At 32.6% G+C, this 16,788-nt stretch overlaps 1 protein-coding gene across 2 annotated transcripts in view; it reads left to right on the top strand.

Moving 5' to 3' along the window:
• LOC145313194 (uncharacterized) overlaps positions 1 to 10,620 on the top strand; it is a 243,398-nt gene extending 232,778 nt beyond the window's left edge. For both annotated transcript variants that reach the window (XM_080152485.1, XM_080152484.1), the window contains 5 exons: positions 1,107 to 1,178; positions 1,835 to 1,973; positions 2,214 to 2,263; positions 7,644 to 7,777; positions 7,985 to 10,620. In XM_080152485.1, coding sequence (XP_080008611.1) covers positions 1,107 to 1,178; positions 1,835 to 1,973; positions 2,214 to 2,263; positions 7,644 to 7,777; positions 7,985 to 9,348 — 1,759 coding nt within the window. In that variant the 3' untranslated portion in view covers positions 9,349 to 10,620. The remainder of the gene's footprint in view (positions 1 to 1,106; positions 1,179 to 1,834; positions 1,974 to 2,213; positions 2,264 to 7,643; positions 7,778 to 7,984) is intronic.
• Positions 10,621 to 16,788: the final 6,168 nt, after the last annotated feature.

The following is a 16,788-nucleotide window of genomic DNA, read 5'->3' as shown; positions in this document are numbered from 1 at the left end:
CACAGCCATGCTGTGACCAGTTCTCAAAACACAAAAATCAGATTCCGGAGGAATCGAACCTTACATATTTAGGGACACACTCCCATTATCAAAACACCAAAATCAGATTCCGTAGGAATCGCACATGACCTATTCTTTATTCTGTACAATTATACAATTGTACTTCATAGGATTATTATATCCATTCTCAAGAAATAAAAATCAGATTCCGTAGGAATCGAAACCAACCATTACACCTTGTTCACTTAGTACATGATACGATAGTACATGATACGATTATATATTAGGATATCTTATTCATTTTTTGGATTTTGGATTTTTTGATTGGACCAAGTGTTATCGCGAGATTTGCCGTCATCCTGTAATTATTGGTGTGGAGATGTCCTTAGACCCGGACAAAACTCCACTCTATAATGAAAATAATTTGTTATAAAGGAAACTGTCTATGTAGAGCTGAAAAGGGATCACAACGGGAATAGCGACTCCTGGTGGAGGTTTTGGTTCCTTAATTGTTCCGAATTTACGCTTGGAGAAGTTGCAACTGATAGTAGGAGGATGTCTGAAATACACAGCAAGATATTTTTGTTCTTTCATTGTTAAGATTATTATTTATTTGCACATATAACATTGTACCGGCTTAGCAAGCGTCAAAGTACACCAGTGGCTCCACAACCCTTAAAGGGTTATGCTAACTATCTGGTACAATGTTGCATGGAATTTTTTTCTGTAAAATGTTATCTTCATATTATTCGAACTGGCCTGGTAACTAGGTGGAGACGAAGTTCGGCCAATTCCATGCTAGGTACTTAATAATAGTTATTATGTATATTATTATATTACCAAACCTGCATCAAACAAACAAGAAGAATCAAACAGATCAAAGCATAGTAACATAATGTATGATATATATCTAATAAAATATGTTGTACCTTTGAGGAAAATAAATCTTATCTTATCTTATCTTATCTTACTATCAGGGAGATATATTTGATGTGTAACGCTATCCTAATAATGATTTGATGTCTTATTATATACAACAACCATTAATTGTATCTTAAGGATAAAAACAATGATCCATTTTTCTTAAAATATTTTCTTATTTGCAGACAATGGGAGACGCCCCGAGGAAGTCTTGCGGCCACAGGATCCCTGCCACGCGGACATTCTGCTCATTCCAGGTATTATTTCTTCGGGGATCTAAAGGGATAAGACAATGGCCGATAAATTAATGTACATCCCCAATTATGACACTTAACATTACCCCTTCTGAAGATTAAAATTAGTGGTCGAAACTTTGAACACTCAACTTAATTAACCAACTAATCAAAATTCAGTAAAAGTTCCCAAAGTTTTAAACTAACAAATAAGAAAACGTTATTATAAAACTTTGGGGACTAGTGTAATTAACAGTCCACTGCCCCCCTCTCTCTGATTTATATTACATACTCTGACAAGGTGAAAGGGACCTTTTGTGTAAATCAAAGATGTCTTTGAAATTAGCTAAATAGTTGTTCTTCAGATAAATCATACTTCCCCAGATTGAAATTGAACAAAATAAAGAAACTATTAGAGTAAAACAATAGAGAGGGATGGGATTAAATACCTGAATGTACCACCGCGTGGACCATGTGCTGACTTTAAATTTGGTCTTTGAATTTATCCAATAGCGACGTAAATATTACTACAGTCAAGTTGCTATAAAAGAGCAGAAAATAATTTGCTATCAGACAAAAAAGGTCCCCAAGATAGGGGCCAGTTAGTTGTTTGGGTTATACATCAATACATTTATTAATGAACTAATGCTTTACGTCCTATTTAATAACTTATCTTTAAGGTCCAGATCTCCATCCAGTGCGAGCCTGGCAGGAGGACTGGGAGGTTTGGCTGGTGGGGTCAACCCGCTGCTCCGTGGCAACTCTGGCACTGGTTCGGGCAAAGGTCTCTTCATACAGGACACCCCAAAATCATCAAAGGTATACATGTTATATTTTTGTAATTCTTTAAAAATAAGTTTGATTTCTTTAGATTGATTCTGAACTTTCATATTTTCGTTAATATCTTTTAGGATTTCAGGATTAACCTAAAGACATACGTCATAGATACTTGTAAAACAGATTCGCTTCTAAAATAAAATTTTCTTGATATTTTTTCATTAGAAGATTTTTTTCTACTTTTTTCATTTATAAAATTGTTATTTTTTTTTGTTTTCATAGGACTGTAATTTTTCTGCTCAACATTCAGAATCATCCTCCACAAAACAAAGGTGACAATTTCTTTCATATAAACTAAACATAGATATCAAATATTAATGGATTTATTATTACTTGGAAACTAAAACAGATTATCATGTACTCTAATAAAGTGAAATTTCTAGCAGGGTAAAATAAAGATCCCCTAGTCACCCTCTTTACCCCATCCTTTCACCTCCTACTGGATGAGTTGACTGACCAAAAAATGATGTCCATGTTAGCAACCTTAACTGACGACAATATTAACCCTGTCGAGATATCCACGTATATTTTACATCTATTCAAATATCATATCTAAATAATATTATTTACAATGTATTAAATCATCAATTTATGGGTTTTAATTGTCCTTGATTCTTGGAAAAATATTGCAGAATGAAAGATCAAGGTTTTCTTATGTTGTTTTCCATTGGGATCCATTATTTTTCAATGTTTATGTTTTGCCTGCAGTCATAAAACAAAGAATTTAGTGGTTTAGCAGGGTTTTGATGATTTAGTAAGCTTTCTCTCAGGGAGGAAGGTGATATTGGGCTGTTTATTACACTAGTCCCCAAAGTTTTATCATAACGTTGGCTTAACAACTTTTTGGACTTTCTTTGGATTTTGATTGGTTAGTTTATTAAGTTGAGTGTCCAAACGTTTTAACCACTAAGTTTAATCTACAGAAGGGGTAATTTTGTGTAACATCATTTTGGATGTACATCAATTTATTGGCAATTTCTTATCTCTTTATATCCCTCGAGGTGAAGACCTTTTAGGTTCGGACTAAATTTTTTCCTTAGATTTTAGCATGGTTGGTATTATTATTTTCTAAAAATCCACAGGAGCTTTTTTATAGTTCTCAGAACCCATTTAAAGGAACAGTATACGCCCTTAATCCTTTTTAAAGAGAAAGGCGGAGAAAACACAAAGGAATTCTTTGAATACAGTATTTTCTCTTATTCTCTTTGCTTATGGGCGTGTTGTGCGAAACGTATTGGTAACATACTGGGTGTTTATTCAATACAAATAAAAATTTTTAAAGGCAAAACATTTTCTAGGAAAATACCCCTAAAAATGATAAATATGTGACTTCCATTATACAACAGACAGAACATAGCAATTTTCAAATAAAAGCATTAAATTCATCTGTCATCAAATTTTTATAGAAACTTTGTTTATTTTGTTGCTCCCTCCCCCCCATCCTAACCCTACTTGTATTTTCATAAAACACTTTTCTGTAAAAAAATCTCTGTTTTGTATGAGCTCTTATGGTTGTAATAATTGGAATCCAATAACAACCAGAGAACCAGACTTCACACAAAGCATACAGTTTTCTGTTTGTTATACATTTTACTTTTTAAAGTGCATTATGTAGCTCTCATATGGGATAGGTATATAGCAGACCCCCCCCCCCCCCCCAACAAGTACCAACTTCTTAAAAGTCAAAATTCAGTGTTTTCTACTTTGAATGTAACTGTAAATAACTTTTATTTAAATTTAACACATACCAATTACGGTCCTAGGACAAACGCAGGAGTCCCAAACGTCGGAGTGGACAAACGTCGGAGTGGAAACTTAACCTAACCTATTTAAACTATCTAATAGGTTTTTAACTGCCTAACCCCTGCGGGGGGCTTATTTGTATATTTATATCTTAACCTAACCTAACCTGTATAATAATACTTAATTAAATTGATATTTTAACACTCCTGTGTTTGTCCACTCCGACGTTTGGGACTCCTGCGTTTGTCCTGGAACCACCAATTAGATTATTAGAAACACAGGTTGGGTTAAAATTTAAAATATGGTTCTCCCTTCCATTTTGACAACATAACCAGCATGAAGAAAGGAGAGGGCATTGATGTTAGGGTTTATTATCAAGGAAAATCAAACCAAAATAGTTTATAGAAACTTATATATATCAGTACTTGTTTTTGCTTGAAATAATTACTCTACTAATTGCGAAAAACAATTAAGTTTCTTCAAGAGAAGTTTTTATATTTGTTGCCTATCTACACTCAATTTTAGACTATCATTGTTTTTAAGCAGGATATTTAAAAGCTTACATTTATTTAATGGCTGGGGATTAAGAGACGTATAAAAGGTTCACTTTAAAAACTCGTCTATTCAAATAAGAATTTTATAGTTCAAATACGGAAATTTCTGTTAATATGTGACATAGGATCTTTTAAACGGCTGTTTAGAGGGATTTTATATAAACAATTAGTCCTCTTGTAGTAAAAAGACGTAAATTGTGGAATAATAATCAAAAAAAAATCTATCATTATTTTACCCCTCGATTCCTCCCCATCCTAAAAGTCATTATATGCATATCTTGTTTACATATCCAATAAACAAGGAGAAAACTGTGCATAAAAAGAACATGATGTTGTTGTTCGTGACTATCCCCAGCATGACCATCATGTTCACCATCTACAGACCCGTAAAAGGCAAACAGGAGAAAATGTGGCTTTAGATTTGATGCTCAGGGGTGTTCCAAAAAAATAAAAAATTGCGCTAAATTAATTTATTTAAAATTCTAAGAAATAACATTTCAATTTCTCATTTTGGGAGAGGTTAGCAATAATTAATTTACACGCCTTTTATCCCCCTTTAATCTGTGACTATTTATATAAGACAAACAAAATTCTGCTTTTGATAACAATAAATTATTTGATGACATTAATATTTATTATCTATAAACACATCTATTTAACCCTAATTTAAATTCTATATAAACATATATTTTTTCATTTATTAAAATCGCACGTTTTTTTTATTTTTTGTCAATTTTGTAAGACTCCAAGATTTGATATCTTGAAAAGCTTTCAGTCCTTATCATGAAAACTTATTCCTCATGTCACAAGTTTTGCAAGGGAGGATTCTTCTTAGGAAGATACTTTTTTTGGATTTGGGTGTCCCAACATTATTACCATTACATTGCTTAGTGTTAATAGTGTTTGTACATTAATAAAAATTAATAATATTCTTTATTTCCAAATGATGACTGTGTCCTGTCCAATTCTAACTGTTTTTTTTTTAAATGTTTTTTTTTTTAATGTCTGCCTTTGTCCTCTACCTACCCTCTGATCTGAAATTATTATAAAAAAGTTTCTCCAGAACGTGTGAACACTATTTTTTGTTCCATTCCTTCTTCCTTTTTTCTTCTTGTCTAAGCTCCAGCCTTAAAAATGATCTATATCAAAAAAGACTATTATTAGAAATTCTAAATTACTTTTGTATTGTTTTTAATCAAAGACACTTATTGCATTAAAGAACAAAAAAACAATAATCTTTAAATGGTAACACATGACCTAAACTATGTAAATTTTAAGATCCAACTCAAGTTATATAGCTTTTAAGTGGTTTAGGCAAAAAGTGTATATGGACATTGTCCGCCTTTTATACATTTCCTACAGGGAGGGAGGAGTCAATGATAGCAATTATATCATTATACAACCTTTTTTTCCCCAACACAAAATGCAACCAAATTTTGCACATATGAATTAAGATGATGATTGGTTTATTGTCCAATGGCATATCCCTGGAAATCGTATGTGTTCTACTTTGATAACAATAGGAGGATCCTTCAATAGAGTTTATCCAATCTTACTAAACAAATATATCCCAAGTTTTCTATTTTTCCAACACCTATTCTATATTAAAGTATTCATATAAAGAACTCTAAAATTATTATTTATAAAAAAATGAAACTTTCTAGAGATTACATTTGATTAAAGTTTGATACTAGCTTTAAAGAATTGTTTTAAACTTTTTAATTCAGGTTTTTGTAAAGTTGCTACTTGAATATTTTGTACAGAAATGTATGATTACTCCATGAATATAATTTTGGTCACTTTTCTAAACAATCTATTTTTACCACTTTTATCTCTACGCAAAAACTGGCGTATGAATGAATACTTTTTGGCCATTTAAAAGTGAAATTTATAAAGCACTTTTTTGTAACATTCCTTAAGGTTTTAGTAAAAAACAAGGATGACAACATCCATGAAAGCGAAGCTCTGAAACGGTAGGACAAACGGACATTAACACTTGTATAGTGTCAGAAAATACTTACATTTTTAGGACTTGTTTATAGAGTTGCTTTGCGTATAATATTGTACTTTGTTGTCCCAGGAATTAGTATACCAAAAATCAGAACAATCGGATAACTAGATCACATAAAAATTGGTTGTTAAAAAAGTAAAAAATCAACATGTTTAAAATGCACGCACGGACATTCTGGTAATGATTATAGAGTTGCTATGCTTTCTAAATCGTACCTAACTACTACAGGAATAACTATGCAAAGTTTGAAATCGATAGGACAATTCTAACATGCCTAAATTTATGAAAAAAGCTATACGTCTCGGACGGACGAACGGATGTACGGACGTACGGACGGACCGACCCTAATTATAGAAAAGCCTCGCTTATAAAAATAACTTTTACTTTGCTTTAATCTTTTTGAACATAACAGATTTACAAATTATTACAAAAGTAAAGTCTATATTTAGAATTTAGTGTTGAAGAATGTTATTTTATCTTTAAGATATCAAAATATCTTAAAGCATGCTCTTTAGATAAGGATAAAAACTTCCATAAATTAAAAGATTTGAAAAGAATAAATTAAAAAATATCAATAAGTAAAACTTTTTTGGTTAAAAATGACAAAGACCAAATTGCTGCAAAATTGTGACAAAAATAATTCATGTGACGTCCTAAAAATGAGGGATTATCCATCTCTTTTTTAGGGGTTTACTTTCCCACTTCTCCTCTCATCTACCTCATTTTTATGGCGTCACATGGATCATTTTTGACACAATTTTGCAGCAATTTGGTCTTTGTCGTTAAAAATTATTGCATATTCATTTAACGTTTGTACTTCATTAATGTAAGTTTTACCTTTTAAAAATCGGGGAACTTCTACCACCAATGTCTATTCCTCCCTTTGCTCCGAATTTGAATGTTCAATGTTTGTTTTGGAACTTGACTAAATATTTAAGATTATCCATTTTCAATTCTTTCTGAATTTAAATTTAATATACTCATAATCAACTTCTTAAATTCAAATTTAATACACATAAAAATTATCATTGATGGAAATTTAAGTGAAAAAAAAACTTTTCAACAGTTTTAAAAAATATGTTTCAATTTTCATATTTAAGTAAAGTAAAGCTGAAGAATATTATCCATTGGTGTTTTGTGATTATTTAATAATTTTTTTGTGTTTGATAACTAAGTTTCGTTTATATGATAATAGGAAATAAATATCACAGCTAAAGGTTTGAAAGTTTAATATATAGAATATTATTTATGAATTATTTATTTTAAAAGGGTTTTTATACTCTAGAATTTATCTACCTAACCATCCAAAATTATTTTTCTTGCTAATTTGATTATTATTTTAAGGGATCCGCTGTTGCTGTGTGACTCTAGCTCCGAGGTATCTGACGAGGGATATAAATCCAGCCAGGGCAATGTCAGCAAGATGGAGAGGGACTTGAACCAAACACCCTCGCCAAACAATCAACTTACTTCAGATGGTAAGTGGTGGGTTAGGGAGCTCAGAAAAACAGCCTAAAACCAGTCTATGATATTTGTAAATATTCCCTAGAAAGTACAACCCATTTAGAGCAATGATTTCTGAGAGCTTAAGCTTAGATTATACAAAAGAATTTATTTAGAAAATAGATCTACTGATATATTGCATTTATTTTAATAAGTATTTTTTTTATTAACTTTTATTATAGGACGTCCCGAGTCTAGTCTGACAGTGGGGTCTGATTGTAGCTCTACAATATCCACAGACGACGAGGAGGGTGTCACCATCTCCCCCTCACCAGTTCCTCCAACCACAACCTCCATATCTCCGCAGTTGACGTCCTCTTCAAACGTCGGAGACAACTCGGATAACATTGATGTTGACCTTAGCTCTGGGACTATTAAAACATCTTCTGTAAGAAATTCTAAAAACATGGATGATGAAATGGGATCCCCAGCCGCGGTTGCCAACGTTAAAAATCAACAGGCAACTACAAGTTCAACATTGTCACCAGCAACTAAAAACAGACTGGCCAACCTATTTAAGAAAATTCCCAAATTTAAGCAACAACAGCAGCCAACACAGCAACAAAATCCGCCAAGTAGAACTGTGTCAAATCTGACTGAAACTATTGACCACCAAAATAATCATGGCTCAATGAGCCGCCGTGGAACTGTTGCAGACGCGTCCAAAACCCCGACAGCGTCCCCACGAACTCCAAGCATGACACGAACAAGGTCGGCGAGTAGCGAGAATGGTTTCAATAGAGGCACATCCGAGCGGTCTAGCTACCGCGCTCCTAAAGGCACTAGCAGATACATGCAAGCTGCAGAGGCGTACAAACAAAAGTCAGTTTGCGGCAATTCCAGCATAAGCAGCGGAGTTTCCTCTACAAGTACGTGGTCAGCGGCGAGCACAACAAGATCACGGCCGAGAGCGTCCATCACAGCGGATACATTTACGCCGCGGGCCCCTCGAACGGCGTCTGCGAGTCCTGCTGTTCACAGAAAGCGAGTCAATTCACTGTCATCACGCGATAAGCCGAATGGTACGGCGACAAATATGAGGACACCTTCCGCCGGCGGAGCTATGAACTACTCTCCTTCCACATACACTGTAACAAGCACACACTCCACGCCTTCCAAGAAACCGATGAAACGTTCCCAATCACGTGATTATTATAGCAGAACAAACAGCGGCAGCGGCGGTTGTGCGGCAAATTTTAGCGGTGGCGGTGTCGGCGGAGAACCCGAGACTGATGAAATGATCCTGAAGCGCATGGAGGAGATCCTCTTCACCTACAAGTCCAAGGTGGAGGACAGGTTGGCCGCTGAGGGCAAGGAGCTTCCAAAGGACATATTCAATGACTTCACCGAGCACTGGCTCAACTCTACGCCACAGCGGGCAAAGTCTATCGACACCCTGAGTGAAAATTCCTCTATCCGGTCGCATGAAAGATCGCCGGGTGATAGGAAAACACCGGTGCTGCCAAAAGCGCGCAAGGAGAGCAGAGAAGGGTGCTCAAGCACAAGAATTCCAAAGCCCATTTTCTACAAGAATTCGATTTCATAATTTTCAAGACTTTCACGTAAAAACTTAAGGCCAAATTTGCAATAAAGAAAAACTTGAAATGACTTTAAACATTTTTTCAGCAGTATATATGTAAGTGATTAATTAACAAAAGTTAGGCAATTGTGATGAAATTTATAATAAAATGGTTGAATAAGAGATATATATATTTTATAAATGCTCAACATTATTGGTGCTTTAGTATAATTAATAATTAGGGATATCAAATCTAATACAAGACGTAGAAATTATTATTTAATCATTGGTGATAATTATTGTTAAAATTTTAGAATCAATTATTTTCAAAAATAACATTTCTTTTCCTTTTTTTGGCATTTGCAAGCATTTTAGATGTAAAATTCTAGGTAAAAATTTACATTTCTTTTTTCATTAATTTTTAACTTTTTATTTTCTTTATCTTTTAATAGTCTTATATTGAAAATAGTCTTTTTTCTAGTCAATTTATAAAAAGGTTATTGCTTAAAGTATTACTTATTTTTTGTAAATGTCTTTGTATTTCTTTCTCTTTTTTATAGAAAATCCTATACAGTTTTGTTGCAGATTTCTTTTAATTTTGTTCTTATTTTTGATTATTATGTTTGGCTCATCCTAACGTTTCCTTTTTTTATTGATTTTTTTAAAATTTTTTGCATATAACTGGAAAAATTGAGCCCTTAAATTACTATTTGGCCCCGGCTGTGAAATCTAAAATATTTTTTAAAACTTCTCTTTGAACTGTGATTTGCCTTTTATTAAAGAATAGCAGAATTTTTAGCCCTTAAATGGTATCATCATTTTTCCAGTATGACTTTGAAACCGATTAATATCCAGTGGATTAGAACCGGTTCTCAGCCACACTGAAAAAATTATGCATAGCATCGAATTACAGACAATTTTCCACAAATATTACAATAAAAATAATGAAATTAATACCAGTTTTGTTAGCTCCTCGGAGCTAGCAAAACAGGTTTTAATATTATAATATCATTTTATATTTCCGGAAAGCTGTCTATAATACAATTCGATAAATAACTATTATTGTCCCCATTCCTCATTGAAAAATCTAGCAATACACTTCTTTCCTTCAACTTTGTTAATTTTAAAAAAATTTAAAAAATGTAAATAAAAAGAAAGACTTAAAAACACACAATTAACATAATAGTATAGTCGCTTATTATTATTTGGTAGACTTATCATTATAGTTAAACCTAGTCAATGTTATATATTAATTGAAAATTAAATCAAATAAAATTTTATAGTTGCTTGAATATTAAATTGAAATCATAAATTTAAACTTAAAAACAGAGTCTACAAAATTGGTATATTAACAATTTAACATTAATATGATAAAATTATAGTTTCACTTGAAAAAGATTTAAATATTCTAATTAAAATTGGCAATAAATAAACTTATAGTATTTTTTATGTTAATAGAAATATTACACTTCAATAATATACTGTAGATCTTTCCCCCAAATGAAATATTATCAAACTTTTTATTTATAGTTTTTTTAAATAGATAAAATTTCTTTCTCGTATTCATTCGAATCCGGTGGATAGGAACCGGTTCTCATCCATACGAAAAAACTATGTCTAGCATCGTATTATATCCAGTTTTCTACGAATATAGAAATGTACAATCATAAGATTAAAACCAGTTTTTTTAGCCGGTGCCTTCGGCACCACGGGGCTAAAAAAACTAGTTTTAATCTTATAATTGTACATTCTATATCCGCGGAAAGCCGTTTATAATACGATACGAGAAATAACTATTTTAAAAATTCTCAAAAGTTAAAAGATTTATCTAAGGGAATAATCTTTGAATAGTATATATACAAAAAAAACTATGTATATTATTATGTATGTATCATAAAATTAAAGAAACACATTTGTTACTCTGAGTCAAATTATATAATTAATAATAATATATAATAACAAAAAGTAGAATAATAGTTGTTTAAAACCAAAAATGTAATACAAAAGGACGGTTGCAGTTGTAAATTTCTGAATAATTATTATTATTATGTAATTATTAACAAATAAAAATAATAATTAATATGTTTATTATTATTATACTTAACATTATATAAATATGTATAACTTACAGAAATAAACTGGAAGAAATCAAAAGTTTCGTTCTTTAATTTTGTAAAGCGTTGCTACTCATAAATACGTTTATTCTAATATCTGTTTATATAGATTTATAGAATATGCGTGGATATTTAGACAGGAGAAAAATTTGTCGTCGATTTAGGTTGCTAACATAGAACACATTTATGGGTCAGTTCGTTACTTCAGTAGGAGTGAAGGGGATGAGATAAATGGATAAATGGTGGGTATCGTTGTTTTAGCCCGCTGTGAGTTTCATTCTATAAGAGAACATCCAAATAATAATATATCCATTGTGTTACTATTTTTTATCTAAACGTTATTAAAAAACTTTAGGGACTAGAGTAATAAACAGTCCAATGTCCCCTCCCTCCCTGGATATCGGAAATTTACCATATAGCAGTGTCATACAATAATCATTAAACCTGATAAAATAGGGAAATCACGAAAACTTAAAATCTTGGAAAAGATCTAGCACCGCAATTAATAGACAAATCTTAAAGAAACTTGATGGAAATATGTAGAATATAAGCTTTATAATTTCAGCCGTCAATCCTGTATAGGAATAGAGATAATTACAAAAACCTAAAAATCTAGGAATCGATCTAGCACCTTAAATAATGAACAAATCTTAATAAAACTTGGTGAAAATACTTTGAATGTAAAATAAATTAAACTCTGAAAGTTTCAGCATTTTATCTTGACTAGGAATTGAGAAAATCACAAAAACTTGAAAATCTAGGAATCGATCTGGCACCCCAAGTAACAGAAGATGGACTATATAGTGTATAGATTAGATGGGCAAATGTCATAGGAATCTTCACTAAAAATTTCAGCTGTCTATCTTGATATGGATGGACGGACGGACAAAGTGAATAATAGAGTAGCTTCACTACTGTTGTAGAGGATAAAAAGTTTTCATTCATGATCAGAAAAGTTTTTTATTTTCTACCACTACAAACTTTTTACTGTCCTCGTTTTGTCTGAGCATATATACAGTCAGGAATTTAAAGGGATAAGACAATGGCCAATAAAGTGATGTACATCCATATTTTGATACACAAAATTACCCCTTATGTAGATTACAATTAGTGGTTAAAACGTTAGAACACTCAACTCAATGAACCAACCAATCAAAATATACAGGTTCTAAAAGTTGTTAGGCCAACGAATAAGATAACGTTATTATAAAACTTTGAAGACTAGAGTAATAAAAATCTCAATTTCCCCTTCCTCCCTGATATAACTAGTTCCAGTAGAATATGTAATTTGTAGATTTAAATGGAGTTTAATCTTTTTTGAGAGAGAACAGCATAATTCGTCCATAGAAAAAAAAGTACTGCCATTTTCTTTAAATTTAAAATTTAGGGTGGCGGACAACTGGCAGCAATTTCTATTTATCCAAAAAGTAGCTATAAACCTTCTCTGGACCTATAAGAAGCTTCGCTGTAAAGAATAATCATATTGGTTCAGCAGTTAGCGAAAACCTTCGTTCAGACATAAAAAGCATACTATTTTATATCATAGAATTACTGAATTAGTTTAACAACAAAATTATCAATGATAGAATTTTCTAATAACAAATAAATTACTCCACTATGATAAGTCATATTCTTGTTATTAAATTAAAATTTGTAAATTGAATAATTACAAAGACGGTGTACATTACATGTTCTTTATATTCTAGATTTTAAAGTAGAAAAGAGGTAATTTATAAAGCGAGGAGCGCAAAACCAATGCTTACTATTTAATAGTTATTTCTCGCATCGTATTATAAACGGCTTTCCGCGGATATAGAAAGTACAATTATGAGATTAAAACTAGTTTTTTTAGCCCCGAGGTGCCGAAGGCGCCGGCTAAAAAAACTGGTTTTAATCTCATGATTGTACATTTCTATATTCCTAGAAAGCTGGATAAAATACGATGCTAGACATAATTTTTTCGTATGGATGAGAACCGGTTCCTATCCACCGGATTCGAATGAATACGAGAAAAATATAAACTGCAAAGCACTGGATTATTATTATACATAAAAAACTTTCATGGTAGAAAAAAAGTCGGTAATATCCTCTTAGAATTTTTTTTTTAATTTTGTAAATTTAAGTACCCCCTCTCCGACCTGGCTGCAAATAGTTGTTCTCTGTCAAGGGGGGGGGGGAGATACTTAAATTTTCAAAATTGAAAAAAAAATTTCTAGGAGGATAACGACAAAAAGTCATTGGAGATTTTTGGCGAATTACACAGACAATTGAAATATACTTGAGGATTCAGATTTGACTAGGAAAATATTAAAAAATTTTTAGCTTTACAGGGTGGGGCAAATAAGACCGGACAAATTCTAACTTCTAAACAAATGAACATAAAATTGTCAATTTTAAAGATTTTATTGAATTTTAAAAACTGGCAAGCAAAATAGGTATATGACTATTAGATTATTCAATAAAATCGCCGCCAGCCTTAATTACCGCCTCCTCAACCGCCGGCAGGTCCAGGTCAAAATGTACCTGTCCAAGCTGGCGTAGTTCTCCTTGATAGTGGCAATGAGGGAGGTCTTTGTTGTATGGGATTGGGCACGTCTATTGGTGCATGCTACAAAGTAGCCCCAGGCCCAAAAGTCCATTGAATTAAGATCAGGCTACTGGGAGGCCACATTTCCTTAGGAACGTGAGTAACCGCAGGATCCAAATTCGCCCAACTTTCAAGCTACCCTTATACACAGAGGCTCTTATTTGAACCACAGTTGAGCTAGAACGACGAGAATCCAGATTAAACCACACACCGGCGCATTTGGAATATGCCTTGATGAACTTATGCGCTGGCAGCTCGTTGTACACGTCTACGTCCAAAGATTTTTATTTGCTAAAAGGTCATTACCAAAGCTTTATATTGTGTGGTCAAACGTTCTGATTGGTCAAGTAGTTTTGGCGCTATGGCTGCTTAAAGTTTGTCCGGTCTTATTTGCCCCACCCTGTATATCTCTGGCCTAATTATGACAGGGGATATATCAGGGTACATTGATTTATAGAGTATATTCGCTACAAAAAAAATATGGAGAATTGAATCAAAAGACAAAATCCTTAACAATTCAAATAGCTGGAATTAGTAATCAGAGATATTTTTCTACTCAGTAAAATATGCTTTCGTGCTCCTAACTGTATAATATAAATTTTGCTATTAAGATGCAAATTTATTTATTCATCTCACGTTCATATTCAATTATTAGTTTAGTAAAACTGTTTTGATGCTTGAAATACAATATGAGCCGGGGATCTTTAGGGATAAGACAATGGCCGATAAATTAATGTACATGCCCAATGACGATACTAAAAAAAGATTAAAATTAGTGGTTGAAATGTTTTGACACTCAAAGTTTAGTAAAACTGTTTTGATGCTTGAAATACAATATTAGCCGGGGATCTAAAGGGATAAGACAATAGCCGATATATTGATGTATATTGTACATCCCCATGACGATACAAAAATTCGATTAAAATTAGTGGTTGAAATGTTTTGACACTCAAAGTTTAGTAAAATTGTTGTGATGCTTGAAATACAATACTAGCTGGGGGTCTAAATGGATAAGACAATGGCCGTTAATTTGATGTACATCCCAAATGACGATACAAAAATATCCGTTCTCTATAATTAGGGTATGTTTGACTGTCCATCCGTATAACCCAGTAAGAAAAGTATCCTAGGCTGCGCATCTTGTGGATATAATTGTACTTGTTATTTTATGAAAAGTGTTGCGATGTTTAAAATAAATGCTTCTTACATAAATAGGTTAGAAGTCAGACTAAAATACGTTAAAAAATTGAAAATTATGTTAATTTTATTTCTTTAAAAACAAAACTAAAAAAACGGTCATAACACGCAATTAAGATGCAATGTGAGGCAAATGAAGAATAGTTATTTACGCATTGATTAATAGGCAGCTTTCCGCGGATATTAAAATGAAGTATGATAAAATAAAAAACCAGTTTTAAAACCAGAGGGGCCGAAGGACCGGCCTAATAAAACTGGTGTTAATTTTACGTTTAATGTTTTAATATATGAGGAAAATTGCCTTACGATGCTATACATATTTTTTCAGTATCCTGCAAATATTAATCGGTTTCACTATTTATTTCATATCATAAAGAGAAAGTGTTGCTTGCAATTGTAAACAAGAATGAGAATAACCATTCTTAGGTAGAGAAGCTTATGAAAAGTATTTTGATTTTGGTTAATCAAGTAAATCAAAATTCTTTGTTCCATATTAGCGTGTTTCCTCAGGTAGGGAGGGGACATTGGGCTTTTTATTACACTAACCCCTAAAGTTTTATAATAACGGTTTCTTATACGTTGGCTTCATAGCTTTTTGGACTTTTATTGAAATTTGATAGGTTGGTTCATTAAGTTGAGTGTCCAAAGGGGTAAGTTAAAGTATCATCATTAGGGGTGATTTCTTGTAATTGAGCAAAAACATAGCGAATTAAAAACATATCTCATTAAGAGTGCATAGTAACATGATAACAAGCAGACATGATAGTATTGTAGAACAATTAGATTTAAAAATCTTCAAGAAAAAATACAACAAGTATTTCAGAGCTTAAAATTTAAGCGAAGATTTATGGGAAGAAATGAAATATGTGGAGTGCTTCTATTAATAGTTACAGGGATAAGGGATTCTTTGTAAAAAAAACCCTTACAGATCGGCCCCAATTCCCACCTTAATAGATCGGGGGGGGGGGGGGGGGGGGCTCAAAGAGCCCCCCCCTCTATCTCGGCTCCTGTTACAGATAAAGACGTAAAATTTTTTTCTGGTGGTTCATGTGTACTTTTAGAGAAAATTACTTTTTCTAGTCATAGCAGTCAGACCGCTCCTAAGCCGCTTTTTAGCGGCCAGCCGCTAAATTTTAAAACAGCTGTAGAGCAGCCAATTTTGCAGCTATGATGACCAAATTTTAGGACGAACTTTTATTTTTCATAACAAAAAAATTACTTTTTCTGATCATCGCCGAAAAACGGCAAATAACGGAAACCGCCATTTTCGGCGGTTACGGCGGTAAAACGGCGGTTGGCGGCGCAAATTAATATGTTTATCTGTTTATTATTGCTCAAGGATTTACCAAAAAAAATTAAAGGTCTCTAGCTGTAATAGAAGCCACGATATTCATGATATATGTCTGTAGTAAAAGCCGGACAAAAATCGGTCATAAAGTCGGTCAGGGAGCGGTCAAACGGTCATAACACCACTTTTCTCAGATGGTCATTGATATCTAAGTATTCACCAACAAAATTTTAGGTTTCTACCTTATACACAAAAGTCATAATGTAGAAATTAAGATTTAT

The sequence above is a fragment of the Acartia tonsa genome, chromosome 3, assembly GCF_053477335.1.
Source record: "Acartia tonsa isolate MP-2025a chromosome 3, ASM5347733v1, whole genome shotgun sequence".
NCBI lineage: Eukaryota > Metazoa > Arthropoda > Copepoda > Calanoida > Acartiidae > Acartia > Acartia tonsa.
Note: the sequence above shows the minus strand (reverse complement) of the source record. Positions and strands in the feature narration are given on the sequence as shown.